At 31.0% G+C, this 19,906-nt stretch overlaps 1 protein-coding gene across 1 annotated transcript; it reads left to right on the top strand.

Moving 5' to 3' along the window:
• The first annotated feature begins 268 nt into the window (after nucleotides 1-268).
• On the top strand, nucleotides 269-7,397 carry LOC111877851 (BEL1-like homeodomain protein 4). Its single transcript, XM_023874354.3, is given in 7 exon segments — nucleotides 269-617; nucleotides 794-1,007; nucleotides 1,010-1,630; nucleotides 1,632-2,006; nucleotides 2,627-3,009; nucleotides 3,461-3,521; nucleotides 6,463-7,397. Coding segments are annotated over 6 exon segments (2,181 nt in total). The 5' UTR covers nucleotides 269-617; nucleotides 794-902; the 3' UTR covers nucleotides 7,099-7,397.
• The last annotated feature ends 12,509 nt before the right edge of the window (nucleotides 7,398-19,906 follow it).

Raw genomic sequence — 19,906 nt, 5'->3', positions numbered from 1 at the left:
AAACTAGTATATATATATATATATATATATATATATATATATATATATATATATATATATATATATATATATATATATATATATATATATATATATATATATATATATATAAACAAAAGAATTGTGTTGAGTACAAAAGAGGGTGTTCAAGAACAGCGACTGCTTCAGCGTCTCTCTCTCTCTCTCTCTCTCTCTCTCTCTCTCTCTCTCTCTCTCTCTCTCCTCTCTCTCTCTCTCTCTCTCTCTCTCTCTCTCTCTCTCTCTCTCCATATATATTTCGGAATCTATACATGATTTTTAAGATATTAACGTCTAACCGGTGATATCAAATACGCTAAATTTTTGATTTAGTATATAGTCATATATTTGACAAAGTAGTTCGTCTCTTTCTCTCTCTATCGAGAAGGCGATTGCAGAGAATACTCAGTACTGTAAAAGAGAAAGAAAAGGAGGTAGAGAGAGAGAGAGAGAGAGAGAGAGAGAGAGAGAGAGAGAGAGAGAGAGAGAGAGAGAGAGAGAGAGAGAGAGAGTGAGAGAGAGTGAATTCAAGAACGACGAAAACGATATCTGAGAGCTTTGCTTCCTGCCTCTCTTTTTCACCAGACATAAGAGGTTAGGTTAGTATAGTATTCATTCTTTTCAATTCATAAAAAGTCGCAGAGTTTTTTATTTTATCTTTGTTTTAATTTATCAGATTTGACAAACCTATCAAGGAACACCCATTTGATGCTTTCTGTTTTACCTCCTTTTTTTGTCTTTAATCTCTCTCATCATCAATCTATGTCGAATATAGGTTCTGAAGTCAGATGAAGATGACATCGATGTTCAAGAACATCGTAGTGATATGGAAGTGGTAAAATCAAAAGCACTTGAGGAGAAGGTACTACTACCTTTTGAATTCTATGTCACAAGATTACATCTTCAATTTCTCACATGGGTTCGAGAGATCGTCGGCTCAAGACCAGATCCGGCGGGATAAACTGAGGGTGCAAGGTTTTGAGCCACCACCCCGCCGTCACTCGTCGGCTTAGAAGGAGTGGATGAGGGACACGGTGGATTACCGGCAGTTTATGAGTCTGGAGCTGGGATGTTATCGGAGATGTTCAATCTCCCAACCGGTGGATTCAACTCCGCCTCTGAATTGTTGGTAAACCAAATAAATTACCAACACCACCACCGTAACCAGCGGCCAACCACCGCCAGAGATTGGTATGGTAACAGTGCTCAAGCCATGCAACTTTTCTTGACGAACCCATCACATGAATCTCCTTCTTCAGAGTCACCTTCTCACCATCATCATAATCACCATAATCCTTCATCATCTTCAACTCTTCACATGTTGATGCCGAACAATGTCCCATCTGCCAATTCTACCCTTCACCATCAACAAAGCTTCGGTAGTAGCACAGGAGCTGGACAAGGGCATTTTGGTCCATCCACTCAATTCACATGGGTACCTCCTGGTGGCACATCACATGAAGGTGAAGGCGTCGGTGGAGTCGAAGGTCTTTCACTATCATTATCTTCCACTTTACAGCACCTGGAAGCAGCTAAAGTTGAGGACTTGAGAATTGGTGATGATTCCGCCGCCGCCGGAATGTTATACTTCAATCAAGTAGGCGGCGGCGGTGGGGGGTGGCGATCCTTACCGGAATTTACATATTCAAGGAGGAGGTGGGGTTATGAGTGAAACCCACCATCCGATCCATATCGGATTCGGATCCTCATCTTTGGGAGTTGTTAAAGTGCTGCGAAATTCTAGATATGTGAAGGCAGCTCAAGATTTACTTGAAGAATTTTGTAGCGTCGGAAGAGGTCAGTTCAAGAAAAACAAATCCGGGTCAAAACATAATAATCCAAATCAGAATCCGACCAGCAGTGGCGGAGGAGGTGGCGTTGGTGGTGGCGCTTCTTCTTCTTCCTCAAAAGATCTCCCTCCTTTGTCATCTACTGAGAGAATTGAACATCAAAGACGCAAGGTCAAACTTTCTTCCATGCTTGATGAAGTAAGCAAATCTCTCTCTCTCTCTCTCTACCTCTCCTCCTCTCTCTCTCTCTCTCTCTCTCTCTCTCCAGAAAATCAACTGGGGCCGGCACAACATTCCGGCGACTACTGGTAGTATGTCGACAAAAGCCGGCCAAAACAAAATAGGTTTTCACTGACAGAATATGCTAACATCATTACTTTTCTTAATTTTTTAAATTCAGTTATAAAATAATAAGTCTATTTCATTTCGATTTGGTAAAACGTGACAGGCTCCATACATACTATAATCGTCAGCTATGATTAAAGAATTAGGGTTCTAGCTTCTCAAATCATCATAACCTCATTGTCTTTTTCTTTTTTTCTTTTTTTTTTTTGAAAAAAAAATCATACCCATTATTGTAACATTAGTAAACTTCTTTATATTATACTAATAAGTAACAACTTCATAATATTTTATTGAATAAACGTAATCTAAACAATTAAACATAGGAAATACTGAGAGAGATTTAAAAAGAAAAAAGAAAATCCAACATCAAGAGACACAACAAATCTTGTTTCCATTATCATCAATATAGATTCTTTCCTAATAAACAAATACGACATGCTTTTTGACATTTGTCGTTATTATATCAAATCCAGGTAGATCGGAGATACAACCACTATTGTGAACAGATGCAAATGGTGGTGAATTCATTTGATTTAGTTATGGGTTTTGGGGCAGCAGTTCCATACACAGCTTTAGCTCAAAAGGCAATGTCTCGTCATTTTCGTTGTCTAAAAGACGCCATAGCTGCTCAATTGAAATACAGCTGTGAAGTATTAGGAGAAAAAGACGCAGGTTCTTCTGGTGTCACAAAAGGTGAAACACCAAGGCTTAAATTATTGGAACAAAGCCTTAGACAACAAAGAGCATTTCATCAAATGGGGATGATGGAACAAGAAGCATGGAGGCCTCAAAGAGGCTTACCTGAAAGATCTGTCAACATTTTAAGAGCTTGGCTTTTCGAGCACTTTTTACACCCGTAAGTCTTTTCTAGTTTTCTTCATTCTGCTTTATGTGATAAAGATAATTAAACTACAGTTAAAAGAATATGATTAGACATAGAAACTTTCTTGTTACAGTTATCCGACAATTATTAGCAATGGATGCTTATGATGAGGTCATAAATTAGAAAGATTAAGATGCGTGTGTGTTGTTGAAAGCTTTTATTACTTTCTTAAAATATAAAGTAGTGGTGAGTGTGTGTATAAGTGTGATTGTCGACCGATGCCTTTTTAAACCTACTACCTATTAAAACACCATTAAGTCAAAAGTTGACTGTTTCTTTAGTGAAAAGCAAACTATATATACAACTTAACACTTCTCTCTCTTGAAATTATCGATTGCATATAGACATAAACGTAATAATCAATACAAAATGAATTGGAAGAAAGTTTTATGGGTTAATTAACTATGTTGAAAATGATCCTCAGGTATCCAAGTGATGCTGATAAACATCTTTTGTCTCGACAAACAGGATTGTCCAGAAATCAGGTTTGTTCGTACTCAACTTCCCATCTATCCCTCTCATTCACCTTGATATATATATATATATATACACACACACATGTACACACACGTGTTTGAGCTTACCATATTGATAATGAAATCTTAACAATGCTCATAAAGAATAGGAGAAATTAAATAGAACGGAAATAAATCACTGATAAGAAAAGCCATTATTAGTAAGTTAATCCGTCACTTTCTTCCGAGAAATTGGCTTTGCATGTATTATTGTTTTTATTTTAATATATATATTTCTATTATTTGATTTCCATTAATACTTCAAGATTGTATATATGTCCAAAGGATATATATATTTGTTAATGTTTATATAAAGATAGTAGGAAGGTGATAATTATAAAATTGGTTTACTAGATTTTTCAAAATTTGATTTTAATTAGAACATCTTGTTCTAACAATTCATAATTCAGTGGTTTAATTAAACATTACAGTGCTGGTGAATTTAAGAAGTATTTTAACAATCGAATTGATAACCAAACACAATTATTAAAACATAATATCCTTTTATATTACAAAACTAATAATTTGATACACTAACATTTAGTATATATTATTAAAATTTATTATATGTATAAATTATTCATCTAAATCAATATTTCAATATTAATGAAACAAGAAAATATACCTACCGGCTAGAAGAGAACATCCAACACTCCTACGAAAGTTCCAAATGTCTGTTCAAAATTATTAAAATAATATTTTATTCGTCAGACACGGATTCCATTCTTAAAAAATGCGAGAGTTTAAATCCCAAGCTAAGTATTTTAATTGTTTGTCAGCAATCCCTATAATATTAACTTCTTGTTCTTGATCTTTTACTTTTAATTATAGTTGAGAACATTTGTGAACTATTATCTAGATTTAAAGAAATATATTTGGTATGTTTATAAAAGATAACATTAATCCTTTCAACAACAAATAATAAAAAAATAGGCTAGGGTTAGTACCAAAAAAAGAGAGGCTGTTACACCTGTGAATAGTGAAGAAGACAGTACATCTAATTGATCGAAGTACAGTTGAGACAAGACGTGTGATTTCATTTTACAGCTTATCTGCACAATGCAACTGTGTGAGTAATTGTGTACATGAAATATTTGCTTTCTCGTGCTTCTCTTGTCTATAACCATTTTGCCTTTGCTTAAATGATTAATTCTTTTAGTGCACAATCTTCAAATCCCAATTGGAATAATCTTTACAAAAATACGTTATTTGTATGAAACGTTGTGTTATTTGAGACACAAAGTATTTCATTAATGCAAATATATTAATTTTTTGAAACACGCTTTCTTGTAGAATTTAAAATACTAGCATAATTTGATAACGTAATCTTGTTCGACCAAACACGATGTGACATACCACCTAGGTGAATACTTTACTTGGCTTAAGACAGGTCATGTTGTATTTAATTAAGTGTATATTTAATTTTTGGTTAATTGACCATATCAATTACAAAATAATCCAAAGAAAAATACGTAAATTCTTATACATTATACTATATATATATATTATATATATATATATATATATATATATATATATATATATATATATATATATTAAAAATTCAAGTTATCTAAATAAAATACAAATTGTATCATTGTGTGAGACCAAATTAACGGAAAACAGTATGGTTGAAGTTTATTAGGTTTAAAGATTTGTCTAATTTTTTTGAATGACATGACTATTAATATATTATTTATTTGTTTGTTTATATGTGTTGTGTATTAAGATGCATGTGTATATGTAACAAATACCTTTTTACACTCTCTTTATTTCTTTCTATATATGCATACAATCTCTCTCTCTCTCTCTCTCTCTCTCTCTCTCTCTCTCTATATATATATATATATATATATATATTATATATATATATATATATATATATATATAATTTGCATGAAATTGGAGGGAGATGAACAGTAGGTAATGGGAAAGCAACATTGGCTTTATCATAAAGTCAGAATAAAATGACTGTTGGAGTCAGAAGTCTTACTAAATGGACAGTTTATGATGACAATATATATGTCTACGTACCATAGGCTTTTAATCTTGTATATCCAACGTACGTCGGTGTTTTCATAATATATATGTACATTTCTATCTCTTTGTACTACTTGTTTCTTCTTGTGTACATACATATTATTCACAACTCATTCATAGGGCACTAGATCCTTGATCGTTTGTCACTTTGTCTGGCCAGAAGGCCTAAAGTATGCTAATTTTATTTGAAAAGTATGTTTTCTACGACCCTTCTATATACTTCTTGGACAAGAGTACGTCCCCTATATCAGGAAAAACAATAATTTTTACTTTTAGTTGCTTTTTTATGTATCATAAAAAACATATATAGAGCCCGATCAACTTAATTTCACATCTCATTCTAGGTTAAGTGTATGATGTTCAGTCGTAAATAATAACTAAACTCACTACACTTACGTCGATTGTATTAAAAATCCAAATGGTATTTCTTGCAATTTGTAAATATCGGGAGTACTAACTCCTTGTTAGTCTTTCGTACCAATAATTAAATTTTGGGTTGGTTGTAGAAAAAATAAATAATTAAAGAAATAATCCAAGCATTTTTATGTAATATAACATTGTTGTCCTTTTTACAATTATATTTCTACTAAACATGTCAACATATAAACATATGCTAATTTACATATTGTAAAATGAAGTAAATAAACCTCAAAAGTAGTAAATGCATAAACTGAGATTTGGGATTCAATTCATGTATGGATTTTTGTATATTAATTTAGGCTAATAAAAACAAAAACAGTGTATTAAAAAACAAAACCCAAAGCCATTAATTTGTTTATTTATATTTATTGGGATCTGGTTTGGTCATACACATACATGTCATGGTCATATCATAATGGTATTTTTGTGTGTGTCTGTGTGTGTTTTGCAGGTGTCGAACTGGTTCATAAATGCAAGGGTCCGGTTGTGGAAACCCATGGTGGAGGAAATGTACCAACAAGAAAGCAAAGAAGAGGGTGAACATCACCAAGATGACGACGACGACGACCAAGATGAAGAAAATAAGTTAGAAACAAGCATTAATTACAATAATCAAAACAAAAATGGACCCCCATCATCTTCTTCCTCTTCTGCACTTGCACAAACTCCGATGCCACCACCACCTCCTCCTCCTTCGACATACACCACCACTTCCACAGCGACACCTGCAAAAAGATCCGAAATCAATGACCCTGAAAACGACCCATCAGTGCTTGCAATCAATACACAAAATTGCTTCTCGGAAAACCAAGCTACTGCCATGTCCTACTCTTACACTCCTATCAATATCACCTCAACTACCACCGGAAACACTTCCACCACCCCACAATCTTTTCCGGCAACACTTGATGCTGATACATGCCGACGTGGCAGCATGCCAGCTGGCGATGATGGTAGTGAGATTGGTTCAACACTTATAAGATTTGGGACCACGGCTGGTGACGTGTCACTCACACTAGGGCTACGACACGCCGGAAACCTACCGGAGAAGAATTCTTTTTCAGTTAGAGACTTTGGTGGGTGTTAAATTATTACATGTCTATAAGGTACCTAGTAATTTAAAATAATTTTTTAGGCCATTATTATACCATGAAGCTCATAAAATTTCTTTTTTTCTTTTTATTTTTATATTTTATTCAAGTGAAACACGAAAGATAAAATTTTACATCATAAAGGTAGTATTGTGTTGATAGAGCATTTTATTTGGGCCTAGTCTAATTGTATAGTACGTACCTTGTATATTTTCCTTTTATTTTGCTCATGTAATAAACTTCTACTCTTGGTTTTTCTTATTATATAAAATAATTATGCAAAAATCTATTTAAATTGGAATGTTATGTTATTTAAAAAGATATATGTATGTTGTCACATAATATTACAGGCAAAGATCCACGTAACAGAACAAGAATCATCTCAAGAAGCAAGATCAAGGATTAGGGACATACTACCGAAGTTGTTAAGATGTCTAAATCTAAGTTGCATTAATTTGCTTACAAAAAATATGAAAATATAAGCAATTTTTTATGGTTTCTCAAATCTTAATTGTCCTAATAATTAATCAGCGCATGGTTGATTGGTCCTGATTCTGATACATGATTATCATATATACAAAAGAAAGCAAGTTCGCTCAGACATTTGTTAATTTACGCAACATAATATGAGATTATGTATTTACAGTTTTTCTTATGTGAATATGTCTTTCAAATATAAAGGGTTTTTGTAATCTAATTGAATAAAGGGTTGCCATGATATTTTATTATAGGTAAGTGAAAATGACTTTCGTGAACCTAGAAGACCTCAAAACCCACCATTTTTGGTTAAGCGTTCACATCCTTTTGATGTTATCTTGATATATATTTCAAAACAAATTGAATTTACTTGTTATAACTCTATTTTGATATACTGTTCTTGTGATGTTCAATCATACGTTAGTAAACTTAATTTCATGAATCAAGAAAACAGAAACCGTTTGATTAAACCGAACCCTAGTGCTTTGTCAAACAATAAAAAGTAACTCCGTAATTGCAAAGTAATTAAGGTTTCGAACATAAGCCAAAAAATTTAAATGCTTGCTATGTAATGGGGATCAAGTTGATTTAGGACATTCATGATGCATTGAACTTCATAGTGTTTAATATATTGGTAAATTATCATTCTATATTACAAAAAGTCTATCAATTTATTCTTAGAATACATTGAAATTTATAAAGTTCAATAAATCAAATTTAAATATTTATTTAAGTATATATTTGAAAACTTTTTTTTTCAAATTGAAGTGTTCAATAAAGATTAAACTTTAAATCCATTAAATATCAATGTGTGTCTTATAATGAATGAGTTTCATCCACTAAATAACAATAGGTTTGCTCAACTCACTCAACTCTCTTATCAAATACCTAAACTCTTTCCACTAACTTCATAATAGAAGTGTCAAATAGACTTTGACCTAATGGTAAAATTTAGTTGGTATATACAATGTGTTTTTTATTTAAAAAAAAATCATAATAAAAGAATGAATCACAAAGTAGGTTGGGGATTAATGGTTATGTTTCCTTATTGGTGTTGCTTAAATGTTGTTAGGTTTGTTATGGTGTTGCCTTTGGCTAGCTTTGTTTTGTTTCATTATTGGAAATACTTTTTAGACGAAAAAAATAAAATAAAAGTATCACTTGATATATAAGACAATCAAATAAGTTTTATAATTAAAATCGAAAAACTATAAATGGGGAATAAACAAAAAAATTGAGGTTAAATTAACGAAGGTTGGCTTAACGGGTGCGCAATTGCCTTCGCAACTTTGTTAATAGCTTTCTGTCCATATAATATGGGTTTCCAAACTTTTGAAGTGTTAATAGCTTTATGTCCATATAAAATGGGTTTCCAAATTAAACTTTTGAAGGATAACATGCTATGGTCGTTTGAAGCATGTTGCGACTCTTTCTACCATTTTAACATTGTCCCATTTATCCATAAAAAAGATATAAAAAAACTCTACTATGTTCTCCATATGCTATCATGGATTGCTTGTCATCGGTCTATCGTGCTTTATATGTTGCCCTCTAGTTTGTTGCGATTTGTCTCTTAATAAAATTTCTTCAGTTAAAAAAAACATATGCAAATCGTGTGGTGCCGGTGTTTTGGGCAATCACCTTCGAACCTTGTTAATGGCTTTCTGATATAAAATGGATTTCCAAACTTCTGAAAGATCACATGTTATGGTGGTTTGAAGTAAGTTGCTACTCTTTCTACCCTATTAACATTGTCCCACTTATCTATTTAAAAACTCTACTAAGTTCACGATATGTTGTGATGGATTGCTTGTCATTGGTCTATCGTGCTTTATATGTTCCCCTCTAGTTGGTTGCGAGTTGTTTTTTTAATAAAATTTCCTTAGTTAAAAATATATAGGTAAATCGTGTGGTTTTTTTTTTTTTTTTTTTTTTTTTTTTTTTTTTTTTTTTTTTTTTTTTTTATATCAATCATATGATATAGTGAATTTTATTAGTCATTTGTTTTAGATGATGATTACTGGTTAAGTGTAAAACTTCGAATGTTGGCTGTACATGTCAAAAACAAAATTGTTCTTACAAAAGACAATTGCTATTTTGTATTATATGTTGGATTTATTGGATACCATCAAGTAATTCTCCTCCAGAATTGACCAATATGGGACACCAAAATTATATATTTAAACTAGTTTTAAACCCGTAGAAACCACCGTTTGAAAAAGAAAAAAAATTATTGATAATTTCAAATTGTAATAACTAATCAAAGATTTTCTAAAATATTATTTATTTACAAAGATAAAAGTTTTGTCCGTACCTTTATAATGATTAGTTAAAATTAATATATATATATATATATATATATATATATATATATATATATATATATATATATATATATATATATATATATATATATATATATATATATATATATATATATATATATATATATATATATATATATATATATATATATATCCTTACAAAAATGTGTGTAACTATATATTTTTTTAAGGGATCTCTATTTTTTATTAGACTTGATCAAGACCTAACATATCTAGATTAAGGTACCCTAGGCATCATCACTTTACAAGTTAATGTATACTAATGGCCCTAAAGAAATCCTCCTGGTTGTCTTTTGCTTTTCTTTTTTCTCAATAGCAAAGTAGGCGTCTGTCAGTGTCTTTTTTCACATAAAATTCACTCGACAGGTTGTTGTAAATACGTTTGTAACCATGTGTGATTGTGTGTTTAATTTGAGAAAGTTTGAGGTAGAAATTCTTGCCCCATAATCCTTAATCACTCCTACAAGTTGATAATGGTTTCTGATTTATGTAGTTTAGTTGCGGGACGAAAATGAGTCAAGTTACATCGCCATCGCCATGGCAACTTCACAACTTTTCAACTTGTCACGATTGCTTTCAAAATATGATAAACAGATTGTTTTAGCTTCACTCTGATTTCTTGACATATTTTGGAATACCATTTAAACGCTTACAATACATATACTTTCGTTAATATATGTTTAGATACTATATACATGATCTTAGTTAATATGATCAGAAAACAGATAAAATATATGGTAATTTTCAGGTTTCTTATTACTATAGACATCTGACAGATGATGATCTACGGGCAACAGCAATGAGCAGATCATAAATCTAAGCATTTCGATTCAGAATGGTTTTTTTGTCTTGTTCAATGTCCTCTATCTTTAATGCTACCTTCTCTCTGTATATCTACTTGTATTTTGTGGGTCCTTTTGGTCTCTACGCATTGGGTTCTTATGAGTGTTTTGATAAAGACGAAATTTGCAGGAGAGAGAGAGAGAGAGAGAGAGAGAGAGAGAGAGAGAGAGAGAGAGAGAGAGAGAGAGAGAGAGAGAGAGAGAGAGAGAGAGAGAGAGATGACAATGGCAATGGCAATGGACATTTTGTTGATTCCAGCAGGGTAAACTATGGCCCTCCTTGATGGAGACATTCTAACCCTCCTTTATTTTTGTTTGATCATTTTTTTCCTAGTGGCAAATCTAGTTTATGTATTATTGCCATAATGAATGATATATTATATACATTGACAATGTAAAAGTTATCATCTTTGCAATGAAAAATTAACAAATATCAGAGTAGATGTGTATGTAATGTTTTCTTTGCTTAAAAAACATAAGAACATTATAAGTGCTATACTATTGTGTATGGCTATCATAGATGTATATGTTCTAACAATAGATATACTCTTATCGACCATATATAAAATGCTTTTTTTACGAATATAATTTTCAAACCACATGTAAATTTAGTCTGTAACACTGAACATATTTTATTGTTTGAAGAAAAAGCTTGAAGGTGTGTCATGTTCGTTGTTGAAGGACCACATTTTGATAATACCAAAAAGATGTGATTATTGTGGTTATCTTGTCTTGTATGGTTTACGATGTCTCAATCGGGTTTATTGTTATTGATGTTACTCGCACATTGGTAGCGATAGGACCACTTTTTCGAAAAGAGATATGGTACATACGATTTACAATCAAAAGATACTACCGCGCGTGATTTGTTTTCATGGATAGATTTTTAAATGCTTATATATAATGGATGCCTCTATTATGAAGTACGTATGGTTTACGATGAAAAGATACTGACATGAATCTTAACACCATTGTAAATCATTAGATTCTATCACGATATATCTAAACTATTTGTGACCACTTATAGAAGTTTAAAGAGTATTATAAAATGCAAGAATGACTTAAGTCCACGGAAAATAATAAGAGTTTTCTACCAAACTCATACACCCTTGTCGGGCCTTCCATGGTTCTATATATTAGAACATGATTGTGACACAATTTTGGTGTAATGCAAAGGAGATGTTGAATGTAAATGTTTTGATACGTTATTTTTAATATTACCAAAATAAAATCAAACACACTTTTTACACACTAATATTAGCCAAGGAAAAATTCTATCACAAATCCATCAAACTGGGTTCTCAAGACAATTGTGACGGTCGATCGACATATAAATCACCGTTGGTAAGCCCTCACAAAATTTAATTATATCTAAACTATGTAGATAATCCATCAAAATATTAATCAAAAGAATACTATCATCTTTTAATTTTTTAATTAATGACGTGTTCCTTGCAAAATTGTTAAAATTGTGATTTTGATTGTATGATTGTACGATCTTAAGATCATCTCATCTAGATAAATCGATCTCAATTTTATTTGGATATTTTTGCATAAGAATGGAGGTCAATGTTTGAAACCGAAGTTGTACGATCTAAAAAGAAATAAGGTTTTCTTTAAAATGTTTAAAACATTTATAAAGTCAATGTTATAGAATTTGGTCCAGAAGTGCATCAAAACTGTTTCTTTTTAAATGTCAATAATTTCAAGTATATATTTAGGCGTCCAATTAAAATATCATTACAAAAGTTCAATAAACAATCACAAGCTAATATGTTCTAAATATACAAATATGCTAACAATATATATATATATATATATATATATATATATATATATATATATATATATATATATATATATATATATATATATATACACACGACGACACCAATAGCAGCGACATCAACTATTAACATCGACACTAACGAGTGTCACCGGTAACACACTACAAGAAAGGTAGACATTAACGGTTGTAACGACCTGAAAAAGGCGTTGACTTTTCCCTCCAAGGGTGTCGCCGCTAGTACCTATGTGCTGCTGCTAATGATGTTTCCAGATAACCCCCAAATTCTCCCTTTCCTGTGTGTCTATCGTGTGCCTCTTCTCTACAACACCTCCAAGCCGACTCCGACCATCGAACGTTGTCAGATGCCAGTTGCTGCCACATGACCTCTATCACAGGTTGTCGACCAACTGTCCATTACCGGTGACCAAGACCTCGATTACCGACGACCTTAGGGCAACGAAAGAGCAAAAATTTGGAAATTTTGACGATTGAAATTTGAAGGACGAATTCCTTCACTATTTTCTATTATTCTGTTTTGATGGTAATTTTAGTGATGAATCTGTTGTAAAATTGATTTATATGTTTTATCATATTTTGTTTGGTAAGTGATTATATATGCATTTTGAGGTATGGAAGTGTTTATGCATTTTGAGTGATTATATATTTTTTTATTAGATTTATGCAACATTTTGTATAATTGATTTATGTTTATGTTCACTGTGGTGTATTGGCATGAAAAATAAAATTAGGCATGATTTGTTTGTTTTTGTATTTAGATGTATACATTTGTATGAAATTGAAATTGAATGTCTAAAATGGTATGTGCTATGAAGTATGGTTTTATGAAATTGGATGTATTGTTTAATTGTTTGAAATTCGAATTTGAATTGGATGTATTGTATGCTTAATTATATGAAATTGGAATATGAAAGCTGTATTGTATATCTAAAATGAAATGAAATTTGGAATTGAATGTATTGTATATATATATGTATGATTATGTGATATTTAGGATTAATAGTTTGGTATATATACGATGAAGTGATAAAGTTGTTAACTGATAAGTTATAGTTTTTGTATTTAAATGTTATTGTTTGTATTGTAAATTGCTTAATTCATAATTTAAAGTGTTTTGATAAGTTGAAGTGTTTGTATTTACATGTATGATTGTATTAGATGTTTATTATGTCTTTATTTTCTTGTTAATATGGTTTCAAAGTGCTTAATTTTGTTAGTAATTTTATGTTGGTCATTACAACATTAGCTTACTTAGGTTATTAATAGCAATGTACTTTTAGTAATTTTAAATTAATTATAAAAAAAAGTTAAATTAATTTTAAAAAATCAATAAAAAGTAAATATTAAATTAGTTGTAAAATCAAATCAAATTAGTTTTATAATCAAATTAATATTAATATTAAAATAAAATAAAAGTAATTATAAAATCAAATTAAATTAATTTTAAAAAAAGGAAAAAAATAAAATATTAAATTAAATATAAAACCAAATTAAGTTAATTTTAAAATGAAATTGAATTAATTATAAAATAAAATTAATGTTAATATTAAAATAAAATAAAATTAATTATAAAATCAAATTAAATTAATTTAAAAATCTAAACAAATAACAAGAAAGAAAATATTAAATTAGATAGAAAATCCAATTAAGTTAACATTTAAATCAAATTAAGTTAAATACAAAATGAAATTAAATTAATTATAAATCAAAATAATATTAAATTAAAATAAAATTAATTATAAAACCAAATTTAATTAATTTTTAAAAAACTAATAACAAAAAAGAAAATATTAAATTAATTATAAAATCAAATTAAGTTAATTTTAAAATCAAATTACTAAATTTTGTTTGTGACTTAAGGTTGGTCATTACAAATTTAACTTAATTAGGTTATCAATAGCAACATACTTTTAGTAATTTTAACTTAATTTAATTTTTTAAAAATCAATAAAAAGTAAATAGTAAAATAATTGTAAAATTAAATTAAATTAGTTTTAAAATCAAATTAATATAAATATTAAAATAAAACCAAATTAGTTATAAAATCTAATTAAATTAATCTTAAAAAACTAATAACAAAAAAGAAAATATTAGATTAATTAGAAAATCAAATTATATTAATTAAAAAATCAAATTAAATTAATTATAAATCCATATTAAATGAAATATAATATCAACTTAAACGCTATATTTTTTAAACAATAATATTATGTAATATAATATTAAAAGTACAGTGTTATAATAGAAAATAAACAAACGTATGATGTTATAATTAACAAAATTATGATATTTTTGTTAATTATAACATTATACTTTTGTTTATTTTCTATCATAACATCGTACTTTTAAAATTATGGTTTAAATAATGTACCGTATAATATGATTTTCTTATTAAAACACATTGAATTATTGTTTTTTAGTTTAAGTTTCTTCTTCATAATCATCAAGAGCCTAGAAATAACCGTCTGAAATTGATTTAGAAATTAATTTCGAGATGTCCCCGTTTTGGGACTGCTTTTTGAATAATTAATCTCATTTAGGATGTGAACATGTATTACATGATTGTTTGTTTAAGAAAGATTTGATTCTCATTTTCTTTTTATTACTTGGGTATATATATATATATATATATATATATATATATATATATATATATATATATATATATATATATATATATATATATATACTAGGTTATAACCCATGGAAACCATGGGTGACAAAGTAAAATAACATATAGACTATAAAAATAGTAATCAATAATCATAGATTTGCAAACATATATTTTTATATAAAGTTTTATGTATTAACCGTAAATGTATCATTTTTATTTCAAATTAATATGATCATGTTGTACAACGAAATAGATAATTAAATAGATTTAAAATAAACAAAGACAATCAATCATGAGTTCATGACTTAAATTCCAACCATAAGATCTAACAATTTTAGTAACAAAAGTAGGATTATGACTTAAATTCCAACCATAAGGTCTAACAATTTTAGTACAATTTTTCTTACACCAATTTCATAACATAAGTAGGATCATGACTTAAATTCCTAAAAATACCTCCTATTCCTCTCAAACATGATAAAGCTTGAACGAAGACCAAGTATGCATATATAATTCTCCATACTCTTCCCTTTTAACCAACTTTTAGCATCTCAATCTGCATATATCATTACTTGAGGTTTGATCCTCCAGCTGAAATCAAGCCAACCCAAATTCCAAATCAATCACAACTTTGGAATCATAAATCATTATTTCATGAACATAACCAAAATGTTATAATGATTGTGCAGCAAAATTTGTTGCAAAAACTTATCAACCAAACAATCTACTTCCACAATGCCTCCTGGTATCATCAAATACATCAAGTAACTGAAAGAGAGACATGAACCAATCATGAAAACACAAAGATAATCCATTTCTCCTGTAATATGCTCTATATAATACATAAAGGTTCTTTTCCAAAAACAATAATACATAAAGGGGGATATTGTTTCTTACCAAGAAAATCATTTTTCTTTTCATGCAGCACATTAACACAAATTAGATCACAACAAACCAAAATAGTCTTTCTTTCCCTACATGGGCACGTAAAAAAACATCAATGCTATACTTAGTAACTTTAAATATAATTAAAACATAAAAAAAGAGACTAAAATGTCACCAAAAATTTCAAGGGTTCGATTAAAATAAAGACTTAAACATCCACCTCAAGCAAGTTATGCCAACCTATAACTTTTTCCCCGGTAAGAACTTATTTATTATTCATTCAAAAGAAAAAAGAACTTATAATTTACTCAGAGATTCCATCAAACAGTTTAAAAACAAACAATTATACTCTAATAAATGATTTTTTCTTCTGCGGATGGGCATGTATTATCTCCTAAGAGACCTAAAAAATATGCAGCAAGAAACTTGTATTAGGACTTGGTATGTAGGATTAGTGAGACAGAGAAGAGAAGAGAACCTCATTAATCTCATATTTTGATGGAGAAACTGCTGAAGTACATTAACTTCTACAAAATTAATTGACCTATTCCTTATCTAGAATGAATATTAGGAGCAATATTGATGAGATTTGTAATCGAGTTTAAGATCAATTCATGTAAGAATTCAGAAAGAAGAAAAACGATGAACACGAGAGTAAATATAATCTTGGTTCAGCTCATATTATGCTTTTGATTTTACAGAGTACAAAGGAATAATCTGTAAAAGACTCAGTCAAAAGTTTTTTTTTTTACTCACTTAGTACAGACCCCTATTTATAGGAGTACAAAAGCATAATAAAAATACTAAGGACTAGACATTAAGACTATTCATTAAAATGCCTTAGTAAAAATAACATTACTTCCGAAGACTCTTCTTACGAAGACTAAAGATCCTTCGTAACAACTAACACTTCGACATATTACAACATTTAAACTCTAACAATCTCCCCCTTTGGAATAAAGGTCGAAGTCTTCATGAAGTTAGTAGTTGAACGGCATACATCAATACTCTTCGGATTTCCATGTACCAGGAGATAACTTTCTTTATCTCCTTCTTGTCTCCTTCTGAGTTCTTTTTGCAATGATTCATACGAACAATTAAGTTCGTATATTGTGAATTTGTATATCTCTCCACTTCAGAAGTTTGAAACAAAAATCTTTTAGCTCTTCCAGCTTTATCTTTTCCTGCAAAGACAATCCCCAATGGCTTTAAACATATTTCACCATCTTCGTACTTTTTCAACTCAACCTGCTTCTTCGTAGTAGCCATTGGTGCAGTTATGTCGAAACCTTTAACAGTAGCAAGTTCGACATCAGTTTGAGCTAAGCACTCAAATAATTCTCCAAGAATATTTTTATGTGCCTACACCCAAGACTGAAAACATCTGGTTCTGTATCTTGGAGAAAAGAGAATGACTTGTCTTTAAGTATCAGGGCAACATTGATGAGATCATAAGTGTTCATTAATGGAAAGTCCGCCATAGTAAACTCTTGTATCTTTCCACTCGCCCTTGCCACAACATATTTTAAATTTTGAAACTTCTCTTCGAAAATGATATCCCTTTTTATAGATATCACCTTCTTAATTTTCTCCACGAACCAAACTTCTTCTTGAGCCTTTGCTAATACTGCATGAAAACGTATCTTCATCTTCTTTCCCTCTTCGACATCCATAAACTTTGTCTCAGCTTTGAACTGTGGCATAACGAACATCATCTCGTTGATAGGAAAATCAAGTTGACCATAATCAGTATTTGTCACTACAAAGCTCTTCTTCGGAATCTTTTCAAATGAATACATGTGATCAAACATCACCCTGGATTCTATTGTTTCGTAATTGTATATCTTCGAAGGATCCCCCTTATCAACATTTCAACCTTCTAGAGCTCTTTGTCGCATTATACTTTCAACTTGCCTCATTCTTTCAACCTCAGTTGCCACCTCAGCTTTCTTCTCTTTGTTAGACTTCTCAACCAAAAATCCTTTTCCCTTGTCTTTAACATTCGAAGGAGCTACATTCTTTGACGAAAAGACATCACTTTGATTCACAATTATAATCCCTTTTGCAATAGGTCTTGAAATTGGAACAATTGTAGTCACAGTTGAAATAACCGGAGCAGCTGAAACAATTGTTGGCTTAACAACAACTTTCGAAGGATAAACCTTTCCTACCACCTTCGTATCTTCAGTTTTCTTCTCATGTTCCCTAGCCTTTGCTTGACCAACCTTTTCTCCCCCTTGCACCCCTGTGACAGTAGGTGGGGCATCTGATACGTTTGGCAAAAGGATTGAAATTCGAAGTAATGGAGCAAGGTGTTTTTGTAGAATGGCTTCGAAATGAATGAATTTCTGAGAAAGAAATTCTTGAGAAATAATTGGAGAAGAAACTTTCGAAGATATTTCTTGGAGTTCTTTCAGCAGTTTCACCAACTCTCCAAAATGTTGTTCTTCTTTGGCTGAAAGAGAGATCATCTGAGGATTGACTTGTTCGAACATCTTAACACACTGAACAACCGCATCACAAATAATGTCGATCTTCTGATGTGCTGATTCATACCCTTGTTGAATATGCTGAACCTCCTACGTCATTTCTTCACGAAGTTTACGAATTTGCATATTAACGTCTTCTCGAACCTTCTTAACTTCCTGTACGAAGAGCACATGACGCTCCTTCGTAATAGTCTTCAAATCCTTCACTTCCTTCAGAAAATCAGATCTCAGAGAATTGATTCTATTCTCTGTAGAACTATCATTCTGATCAGTTTTCTCAAGAATGCGGCTTTTAGAATCACGTATTAACCCTGATGCCTTTGAAATCATCCTGCTTTCCATTTCCTTCATTATGGAATCAACTTCCATGATAGTGATTCCAGCACTTCCTACATCTCCTTGAGATTGCAAGATGTAATTTAATTTTGAATTCAGTATCTTGAACCGCTTCATCGTCATCAGCATAAGGTCAGGGAAATCTTCTTCAGCTTTATCAAAGGAAAGAGCTTCGAATGTTCCTCCAAATCCTTCGTTATCAGTTTCCTCATCAACAGCCATGGTTTCAGCAACAGGTGATGATGGATTTAGTGGATCGGTTGATTGTGTTGAGAATATAGTGGTGAAAGGTTGATCCATAATAGATTGGAATGTTGGAGAATCAGTTGTGGAAGTAACCTGAGGTAAAGATGTTGGTTCAATGAGCTTTATATCAGCAAGCTTCGAAATTTCAGTAGACTGAAGAATCTCTACTTCTTTAGGAATTTCATCTTCAGGAGTCTCAGTAACTTGATCCACTTCTTCTATACTTTGGGTTTTCTTTAAAAATTTCGCCATATCTTCAGCCTTTCGTTTCTTAGAAGATGGAGACACCGGAGCTGGAATTTCTCGAACGGTAACCCCTTGATGAGTAACCTGTGTTTTCTTCACCAACTGAGATTTTCTCTTGATTTTTATTCTTCGAAAAACCCCCGTCTTCGAAGGAATCGTTTCTTTTGATGGAGAGGCTTCGATAATAGGTGTATCAGCCACTGAAGTTAAAACAGGAGACACCTCTTCGACAGTTCGAGATGTAGCTATTTGTTCTTGATGCTTTGGTTCTGCTTTCACCCCTTTTTCCGAAGACTCACCCTCTGTCTTCTTTGATTTCTTCGACTTCTTCTTCTCTTCTTGTTGTAACATCCCAGTAACAACGGTTGTGTCAATAGATTGCAAATATGACACCAACACATTATTTGTGGGATCCACCTTCTTTAGCATTGCATCCGGAATGCGAGCAACTGTGGTAAAGGTAGCCGGATCATCATGTACCTCCTTCGGACTACCATACATGTGGAAAACTGCTTTC

The sequence above is a fragment of the Lactuca sativa genome, chromosome 3 (genome assembly GCF_002870075.4).
Source record: "Lactuca sativa cultivar Salinas chromosome 3, Lsat_Salinas_v11, whole genome shotgun sequence".
In the NCBI taxonomy this organism is placed as follows: Eukaryota; Viridiplantae; Streptophyta; class Magnoliopsida; order Asterales; family Asteraceae; genus Lactuca; species Lactuca sativa.
The sequence above is the reverse complement of the archived record's forward strand: the minus strand, read 5'-3'. Positions and strand labels throughout refer to the sequence as shown.